Source organism: Arachis hypogaea, chromosome 15 (assembly GCF_003086295.3).
Source record: "Arachis hypogaea cultivar Tifrunner chromosome 15, arahy.Tifrunner.gnm2.J5K5, whole genome shotgun sequence".
Taxonomy (NCBI): Eukaryota; Viridiplantae; Streptophyta; class Magnoliopsida; order Fabales; family Fabaceae; genus Arachis; species Arachis hypogaea.
This window is the reverse complement of record NC_092050.1, coordinates 106,995,510-107,005,649: the sequence shown is the minus strand read 5'-3', so window position 1 is coordinate 107,005,649 and position 10,140 is coordinate 106,995,510. Positions and strand designations below refer to the sequence as shown.

The following is a 10,140-nucleotide window of genomic DNA, read 5'->3' as shown; positions in this document are numbered from 1 at the left end:
CATGCGCCACCCTGTAACTGTTCTTATAGGAACCAGTTCATTTTTTTCATTATGAACCACTGTCATGCCTCCCTTTTTGGGGATAACTTGGACAGGGCTCACCCAGGGGCTATCAGAAATAGGATAAATAATCCCAACCTCCAGTAACTTAGTGACCTCTTTCTGCACCACTTCCTTCATGGCTGGATTTAGCCGCCTCTGTGGTTGAACCACTGGCTTAGCATCGTCCTCCAATAGGATTTGTGGCTGATGCCCTTAAGATCACTTATGGACCACCCAAGAGCTGTCTTGTGTGTCCTTAGCACTTGAAGTAGCACTTCCTCTTCCGGGGGATCTAAAGCAGAGCTTATGATCACCGGAAAAGTGTCACCGTCTCCCAGAAATGCATATTTCAAAGATGGTGGTAATGGTTTGAGCTCGGGTTTAGGAGGTTTTTCCTCTTCCTAAGGAAGTTTCAGGGGCTCTTTCAATTCCTCTGAATCCTCCAGATCAGGCTGAACATCTTTAAAGATGTCTTCCAGCTCTGATTCGAGACTCTCAGCCATGTTGATCTCCTCTACTAAAGAGTCAATAAGATCAACTTTCATGCAGTCTTTTGGTGTGTCTGGATGCTGCATGGCTATGACAGCATTCAACTTAAACTCATCCTCATTGACTCTCAGGGTTACTTTCCCCTTTTGGACATCAATGAGAGTTCATCCAGTTGCTAGGAAAGGTCTTCCTAGAATGAGAGTAGTACTTTTGTGCTCCTCCATTTCCAGCACTACAAAGTCAGTGGGGAAGGCGAATGGCTCAACCCTGACAATCATGTCTTCAATCACGCCTGATGGGTATTTAATGGAGCCATCAGCAAGTTGGAGACATATCCGGGTTAGTTTGACTTCTTCAGTTAAACCAAGCTTTCTGATAATGGATGCAGGTATTAGGTTGATGCTTGCCCCAAGATCACATAAAGCTGTCTTGGTGTAATTATCCTCTAATATACATGGTATCATAAAGCTCCTAGGATCTTTAAGCTTTTCTGGGAAGCTTTTCAGAATGACTGTACTGCATTCTTCAGTGAGGAAAACTCTTTCAGTTTCTCTCCAATCCTTCTTATGACTCAATATCTCTTTCATGAACTTGGCATAAGAGGGTATTTGCTCAAGTGCCTCTGCAAACGGAATCTTTATTTCAAGAGTCCTGAGATAGTCTGCAAAGCGAGCAAATTGTTTATCCTGCTCCTCTTGGCGGAGTTTTTGAGGATAAGGTATATTGGCTTTGTATTCCTCAACCTTAGTTGCTGCAGGTTTATTTCCTACAGAGGTGGTTGGAGAAGCCCTTTTAGAGGGGTTGCTATCAGCACTTGGGTGTGTCTGATCCCTCACTGGCGTTTGGATGCCAGGGTTAGAAGCTTGATTGGCGTTGGATGCCAGCTTCTTACCTGTTTCTGGCATTTGAACGCCAGAACTGAGCTTCCATTGGGCGTTTGACGCCAGCTCCTTGCCTGTTTTTGGCGTTTGAACACCAGAATTGTTCCTCTCTGGGCTCTTACTGTCCTCAGAGGAATTTTGGATAATATTTTGCTCATCCTCTGTCAGTTATTCTTTTCTTGGCTTTCTGCTACTCTGAAGTGAGGTATTTAATATTTTTCCACTTCTTAATTGAACTGCCTAGCACTCATCTGTTATCTGCTTTGATAACTGCTATTTTGTCTGATTCAATTGTGCCTCCATATTTTTATTAGCATTTTTAGTGTCTTGTAGCATCTCCTTGAATTCCGCTAGCTGTTTTGTTAGAAAGCACAATTGTTGATTGAGTTCAGCAACTTGTTCTGGAGGACCAAGTTCAGTAGACACTGCTTTGGCTTCTTATTTTATGGAGGACCCATTACTTATGTACAGATGCTGGTTTCTAGCAACTATATCAATAAGCTCTTGAGCCTCTTCAATAGTTTTCCTCATGTGTATAGATCCACCAGCTGAGTGGTCTAGGGACATCTGAGCTCCTTCTGTAAGCCCATAGTAGAAGATGTCTAATTGCACCCACTGTGAAAACATTTCAGAGGGGAATTTCCTTAGCATCCCTCTGTACCTCTCCCAGGCATTATAAAGGGATTCATCATCCTCTTGTTTAAAACCTTGGATGTCCAGCCTTAGCTGTATCATCCTTTTTGGAGGAAAATATTGATTCAGGAATTTGTCTGATAACTGTTTCCATGTCCTTATGCTTGCTGTGGGTTGGTTATTTAACCACCTTTTAGCTTGATCTTTTACAGCAAACGGAAATAGTAACAGTCTGTATACATCCTGATCTACCTCTTTGTCACGTACTGTGTCAACAATTTGCAAGAATTATGCCAAAAACTCAGTAGGTTCTTCCTGTGGAAGACCGGAATACTGGCAGTTTTGCTGCACCATGACAATGAGCTGAGGATTTAGCTCAAAACTGCCTGCTTTGATGGGAGGTATACAGATACTACTCCCATATGCAGTAGCAGTGGGATTAGCATATGACCCCAGAGTCCTTATGGACTGTTCATTTCCACTTAGATCCATGATGAATAAAATGGAATTGATATGAATTGCAAAGAAAAAATATGTTTTTATTTTTTTATTTTATTTAAGTAGAATAAACCAAATTATTAAGATAATTAAAAATAATAAGATAAAATAAAATAATTAGAAATTAGAATGTAAATTTCGAAAACCAAGAGAAAAATAAATTTGAAAATGAAAGTAATTGCTTAATTAAGAAGATTGGAAAAACTTTGGATATGATTTTTGAAAAAGATTTTGAATTTTGAAAAGATTTGATTTTTAAAATAAAAATCTGAATTTTTAAAGGTAATTTTCGAAAAATAAATTAAAATAAAGGAAAAAGATATTTTTGAATTCAATGAGGAAAGAGAAAAACAATAAAAAGACACAGAACTTAAAATTTTAGATCTAATGCTCCTTATTTTCGAAAATTTGGAGGGGAAACACCAAGGAACACCAAACATAAAAATTTTAAGATCAAAACACAAAGAAGCCTCAAGAACACTTTGAAGACTCACAAGAACATAAAAAGAACACCAAACTTAAAACTTTTTAGGAAACTAAAAATAAGTTTTCGAAAATAATAAAAAAATAATAAGAGAACACCAAACTTAAAAGTTTGACATGAGATTTAATCAAAGAAAAATTATTTTTTTGAAAAAGTTTTAAAAAGGAAAATTCCCAATTACCAAGAACATAAACACAACGCTCTAGCCAATTGAGTTATAAATTTAAAGTGTTTTAATAAAGGTATTTAATGTATAAAATATTTTATTTATTATTTTTTTTGGATACTAATAATTCGGAAATGCACAAGAAGAACAAGAAAAATCACAAAACAAGAAAAACTAAAGATCAAACAAGGAAAATAAACAAAAACAACTTGAAGATTAAGAAAGAACAATGAACACAAATTCGAAAATTTAAAAGAAAATAAAAACATGCAATTGACACCAAACTTAAAATATGAAACTAAAATCAAACAGAAAAACTCAATTATTAGTTTATAAAAATTTTCAAAAAATTTAAAAAGAGAAAATAAGGATTTAAAAAAAAATTTAACAAAAAGCAATAACAGAAGACGCAATCACTACAAGAAAACATGTCTTTAAAGCGTGGCGAAAAGCTAAAAAAAGCGTGGCGATAGCTTTTCGCCACACTTTTTGAGCTACCGCCACGCTTTTTGCAGCCTATTGCCACGCTTTTTGTTTGCCACGCTTTTTTACAAACTGCCACTTGAAAAAGCGTGGCTGTAGGTGGGAAATATGGCCACGCTTTTAAAGCGTGGCGATAGGTGGAGATACGGCCACGCTTTAAAAGCGTGGCAATAGGTGGAGATACGGCCACGCTCCATAGCAAAATATAGAGGCACGCTTTAAAAGCGTGGCAAAAGCCTTGTTAAATTAAAAAAAAAAATTCTTTTCGTTACTTAATCTTCATTGCTACACAATATAAATTTTCAATCCTTTTTTATTACCAAACCTACAAATATAGTATGCAATTTTTATTACAAGACAAATCAAACAATAATTAGTGAGATATATAATTTACTATAATTGTTTTATACATTAAAAAACTATTACTCAAATACAAAATAAATCTCGAGTTCAGATTCCAAAACTAAAAACCGAAGAAAAATATAGAAACAATACAAGTTAAAACTGCTCATAATATATCAAATTACAGTAATAGAGATGATCATCAACCTAAATACTTAGTAAAAGATCAAAATTAACCTAAAACTGCTCCACTTTGTGCATTAAGGGTTCAAGTTATCCATTCTAATACTAGCCTGCAGCAAAATATCAAGAACAAATTGAACCAACAAAAACGATATATATAAAAATATTATAAGAAATAATCTAATTTATGCATGTATTAACAATTCCAAATTAAACCAGGTTCACATTCTACTATAAAAATTCATCAGCATTGTTATGCTAATAGGAATAAAAATTCCAAACACCTTGCACATCTATTTATCTTTATTATTACAAAAAGTAGTAAGCAGGCACCTAATGAGCAGCTTCTACCTAGCATCCATTTACAAATAGTGGCAGTGGTATTCCAATATCATAGTAAGTGAAAATTAGTGAAGAAAATGGATTGAACTACATTTTGAATCCATAAAGTTCACCATTTCGCCGATTTGCATTTGGCAGATATTGCACTCCCTTGGAAGTAAGGCTTAGAGGTTCTCAACTTCTTCATAGGTTAGTCTCTTATAGTCTACTGTCTGTTAATCATTTAGCAAAAAAATTATATCCTTAGAGAGGTATAATAAATTCTCACTATTTTATTTTATTTTATTTAGAAAAAAAGACCCATAAGCGAGGATTATCAAATACTGTTAGATTGAACCACAGATAGCCAGAAATTGAATTGAATGCTCACTGATTGGTAAATGCAAATTTAAAAGTACAATAATATGAAACTAAGCTATGCTCAAAATACCTAACTAAATTATTGAACAACTATAAAGCAGATGCATTATTAGCTCTTTTTTCAAGCGACAAAATTATTTATTTGCAAAACCAATAAATCAATAAGGTTGATGCAGAATGCTTAAGGTATACCGGTGAGGGAAAAAATCTGCATCCTGTTGAAGAATCCAAGAAAGCAGTGAGATCAACTATGTCTTCAAGTTTGAACTTTATGCCAGTCTCCTCTTCAACTTGTCAGAGGCACAACTAAGCCATGAAGAGAATTGGAGAGAGAGAGAGAGAGAGAGAGAGAGAGAGAGAGAGAGAAGCCTCACGAACTGCAGTGCCAACGAAATCACCCTTGTCATCATCCAACATTCCAGCAGGCAATTCCAAAATAATTCTTCCAGTAGGAACCCTTGCCTGATAAATAAAAAATAATAAGCATAATATGGAACTCTAGTTAAAATGTTTGAAAAAAAACATAGTTCTCTCTGCAAGGATCCAACATCTAAGAGCCTGTTCAGTAAGGACAGCATAAGTTTCACCTTCTGATTCCAGAAGTATCAACACAGTCACAGCAAGTCCTCTTACAAATACAATACTTGGAACCTAATCACGGTTTACTTTATTATATATAAAGAAAGAAATCAGCATCAGGTGCAAGTGCACAGAAATTACAAGCAAAAGAGGAATGATGGATGCCTGAAAACATAAGGTAAGAAGCAAAAGATCCTAATAGTTGTGCATTTTAGATACCACATAGCTCAGAATGTGGTATGCCTATGAATCAAATACTATTAATACATTGCTTGCCATGATGAGGAATCCAATTTTTGGATATTGAAGCACAAGAAGCTATTTTTGAATAATATATATAGAGCATAACAGGTAAAATGTCTACTAGTTCATAGCCCCTTGCTAAAATTAACACAAGAAAATGGAAACATAGACTGGCTTATAAATGTCAGCTTTAAATTTAAGAAACCCAATGCGCTTTCCAAACATGTCTACACCCTGTTTACACCAAAAAGAGTCCAACTAGTTTTATTGATTTTGATTTGAGAACATGAATAAGACTAGAAGACTAACAGGTTAGTCAGTTACTTAAATTACCACTTAACAAGGCCTAATTATCAGAAATCATATCCACTTTTTAAACACTGATGATGCAATTACCTGAATTAGAACTTGTCTCAGAGCCAAGGTGCCATCAGCTAGAATCCCAATCTCACTTTGCAAGTTATGCAACAATTGCTTGAATAAAGAGGAATCAATAGCATTCCTGCAATGGAAAACAACAAAAACTAAACCAAACCACCATAACTGAGACGTTTTTTATATAGCATGATAACAAGAAGAAACTGTGTACCTATCAATTCTCTTTTGCCATTACATCTCATGGGGACTTGTCAAAACCTAGCATCTAATTGAACAAAATCTCCAATATCTAATTTTAGTAGCTGTCAAAACCTGCAGGGTGTGAAAGAGGAAGAAAAGAATGCCTAAATTCATCTTTTAATATAATTATTCAGCACATTCCCTTCCTGAACAAACACACTGAACTTTCAACACATCTCACCCTGAAATCAAAACAAGAACAAAATGTTAAAGAGTGTCATTATAATGTGTAACCTGAGTTTCTTCATTATTATTCACTTAAGAGAAATTTGACCTTGTTATATACTATGCCCAAGAGAGCAAGGCTAGCAGCTTTATCTACATCAGCATCATCAAAGATTAGAAGAGGTGACTTTCCTACTAATTCAAGTGAAACTTGTTTCAAGTTGCTGCTAGCTGCAGCATGCATTATTTCACGGCCTACCTCCATCGAACCGGTGAAGCTGACCTGTACACACATAAAGCACAAAAATCAAAATATTAGCCGAGGTTAACTATACAAATCAAACAATGCTATAGCCAAGTTACATTGCGGTCAATTACACACTTAACTCGATACAATCAATACAAAGAATAAGAACTTAATTTGTAGTCTTAAACATTGCGGTCAATTACACACTTAAAGCGTAAACTTTTTGAAACAGAATTCAAAGAATAAGAACTTAATTTGTAGTCTTTTTGCATAACCTTCAAATAAAACAAAGCCAAAAAATTTACTCAGCAATAAAGTTGGATTATCCAAACAGAGGGTAGTTAATGAAAAGCAAAATCAACATTACCTGGAGCAGATCAAACTGAACTCTCCCTTCTATAGCAACTTTACTTTCAGGAGTCCTGAATAAGTGGGTTATCTCTGCTTTGGGCCCATATCTCGTGTATGGATCAACAGCTAGTGGAGGAAGACGGGGTGCCTTGATAGTAGGTGCTTCTGGAAGATCTAATTCAAGATGGCCAAGTGGCCGTAAGAAAGAGTTCTCCTAAAACAATACACATTTTTTTCTCAGATTGCCAATAGAATTGAGAAAGGGGAAATTAAGCTGAGCAAACTCTTCAAGATACCATGACAGCATCACCAACAGTCAGCTCAATGTCATATCTGCCAGAGAGATAGTAAAATTTCTCCACCAAGCCAAGAAAATCCTAGAAAGCCAAAATTACAAACATCAGTAGAACATTAAACATGATGTACCTTGAAAAAATCCAGAATATGACACTGCAAAACTTTTGAAAAGCAACAACAACAAAGAAATATAGTTGTGAACTTGTGATTCTTTTCTTCACATCAGTGGTAAGTCATTCTACCTTGAAATCAAATTATTAAGAAAATAAATCCAAAAGAAGAAAGAGAAACATTGTATTTCATGTTCATTCCTCTAGATTGAAAATATTGAAGGCCTATAATTTCTTCACCATCTGCAAACAAATTGAAAAAAACCCAAAAACACTTAGTACAAAAATTTACTACGGCCAACCATGAAACATACCAAGTATATTGATGATTACGAAATAGAATATACCAACCAAGTGAATGAACCAGGATGGAGCAACTGCCAAAAGTTGTTGCAGAATAAACTTTAGAAGAAGTTGGTGCTGAGTGTTTTGATGAACTAACTTCCAGAACTAGCATCCTCCCTGTGAGCATACTTCACCGCTTTCTTATTCGAATTAGCAGCAGATGCCTTCGCCTTCTCGATGCACTCATCATACTCTCCACAACAAAATGCCTTCACCTGCTTCGACTTCTCAAGGTTATACCAGTCCCTAAATCAGAGAAAAAAAATCACAACTCGAACAATAAACAAACTCAAGGATGACAAGCAACATTTCTTGAAAAGCCAACAAAAATTACATCATTCCTACATCTAGTTCAGGTTTCAGTCACATACTTCCCTGGCCTGCTAGCAAAATTCCAAATTTCCAATCGAAAAAACATCAAACAAGGGCAGAGGAATACAACAGAGTAGTACCAAAAGAAAGCTGATTTAGTGAAGAAAACAAATAGAAAAGAAAAGAGGAATACAGAACTTAAAAAAAGAATCACGGGTACAAACATGTAACCATAGGTGCAAACACACAAAACAATAATAAAATATTCTATTAACAAGGTTATCATATTAAAGAACCCCCAAAAAATTGGCTCATGAATGCATTTATAAGCAGATGGAATTCAAAATTTCCAGAGGCTTGAACTCATAAACAAACCGTCCTTTATTTCATCGTTATTTTTCAATTCCCATTCCCCACCAAAACCTCCCCCAAATTGTGCATAACACTAAAAAAACCCTAAAATTTGCAAATGCATTGCCGGCGCGAATTGAAACATGAAAGAAAGAGGAGAAGAACCTGAAACAACGCAATGAAGCAACTATTCCTTCAACAAGGGTAAGACCGACATCGACACCGAGCAAGAGACGTGGAAAGTCATTGGCGCTGACGCTGACGGTAAGGATGCTGGTAACGGGGACGAGGAGACAAGGCGGAGAGGGAGCGGAGGCTAACGGCGCAGCGAGGGTGGTGCTGGAGACGGCGGGGATGTGAGCTCGAATAGGGTAGCAAGGGTGAAAGAATGACCAAGGGATGTGATGAGCTCGATGAGGGTAGCTCGATAAGGGTTGGGGACGGGTTGAAAGAATGTCAATTGGGTTGGGGACTGGGTTGGGGGCCGGGTCTTTAGGGTTTTTTTTTAAAAAAGCTTTTGGCCACGCTTTTAAAGCGTGCCAAAAGAGTACTACGATATGGCCACATTTTGTAAGCGTGGCCGTAATGAAACTCTGTCACCACGCTTCTAAAATGTCTCTGTTTCTCTCTATGGCCACGCTTTTGAAGCGTGGCAGAAAAAAACGTGGCCATTTCTCTAATCAATTGCCACCCTTCCAAAAGCGTGGCCTTGATCCTTTTCACCACGTTTTCGAAGCGTGGCAAGAAAAAACGTGGCCAAATCTCTTTGCAATCGCCACCCTCACAAAAGCGTGGCCATTGACCACTTTTGGCCACGCTTTTAAAGCGTGGCAAAAAAAAGCGTGGCCATAGGCCTTTTTTCTTGTAGTGAATTTTAGTGACTCTAAACTAAAAAGATGAATTTTTCCTAATCTAAGCAACAAAATAAACCGTCAGTTGTCCAAACTCGAACAATCCCCGGCAACAGCGCCAAAAACTTGGTCCACGAAATTGTAATTCACACTTTTCACAATTCGTACCACTAACCAGCAAGTGCACTGGGTCGTCCAAGTAATACCTTACGTGAGTAAGGGTCGATCCCACAGAGATTGTTGGCTTGAAGCAAGCTATGGTTATCTTGTAACTCTTAGTCAGGATATCAATTATAATTATCAGTTGACTTGCAAATGAACAAGAGAGCATGGATTAAATAATACTTATTATGCAGTAATGGAGAATATGTTGGAGTTTTGGAGATGCTTTGTCTTCTGAATCTCTGTTTTCCTCCTGTCTTCTTCTTCATGCACACAAGGTTCCTCCTATGGCAAGCTGTGTGTTGGTGGATCACCGTTGTCAATGGCTACCATCCGTCCTCTCAGTGAAAATGGTCCAGGTGCGCTGCCACCGCATGGCTAATCATCTGTCGGTTCTCACTCATGCTGGAATAGGATCCATTGATCCTTTTGCGTCTGTCACTACGCCCAACCCTTGTGAGTTTGAAGCTCGTCACAGTCATTCAATCCCTGAATCCTACTCGGAATACCACAGACAAAGTTTAGACTTTCCAGATTCTCAAGAATGCTGCCAATGGATTCTAGCTTATACCACGAAAATTCTGATTAAGGAATCCAAGAGATACT

General features: G+C 36.9%; 1 protein-coding gene and 1 long non-coding RNA gene across 2 annotated transcripts; both read right to left on the bottom strand.

Annotated features, from left to right (window-relative positions):
• Positions 1-466: 466 nt before the first annotated feature.
• LOC112748680 (nudix hydrolase 14, chloroplastic-like) lies at positions 467-6,773 on the bottom strand. Its single transcript, XM_025796921.2, has 8 exons — positions 6,630-6,773; positions 6,518-6,525; positions 6,122-6,227; positions 5,897-5,959; positions 5,462-5,554; positions 5,275-5,365; positions 5,172-5,196; positions 467-536 (listed from the first exon to the last, which is right to left on the bottom strand). Exons 1-8 carry the CDS (start codon positions 6,771-6,773, stop codon positions 467-469), a joined length of 600 nt encoding a protein of 199 aa, XP_025652706.2.
• A 388-nt stretch (positions 6,774-7,161) lies between these two features.
• On the bottom strand, positions 7,162-8,100 carry LOC112747106 (uncharacterized). Its single transcript, XR_003174779.2, has 3 exons — positions 7,865-8,100; positions 7,403-7,483; positions 7,162-7,320 (listed from the first exon to the last, which is right to left on the bottom strand). It is a non-coding gene; the product is annotated as an uncharacterized lncRNA (long non-coding RNA).
• Between the last annotated feature and the right edge of the window lie 2,040 nt (positions 8,101-10,140).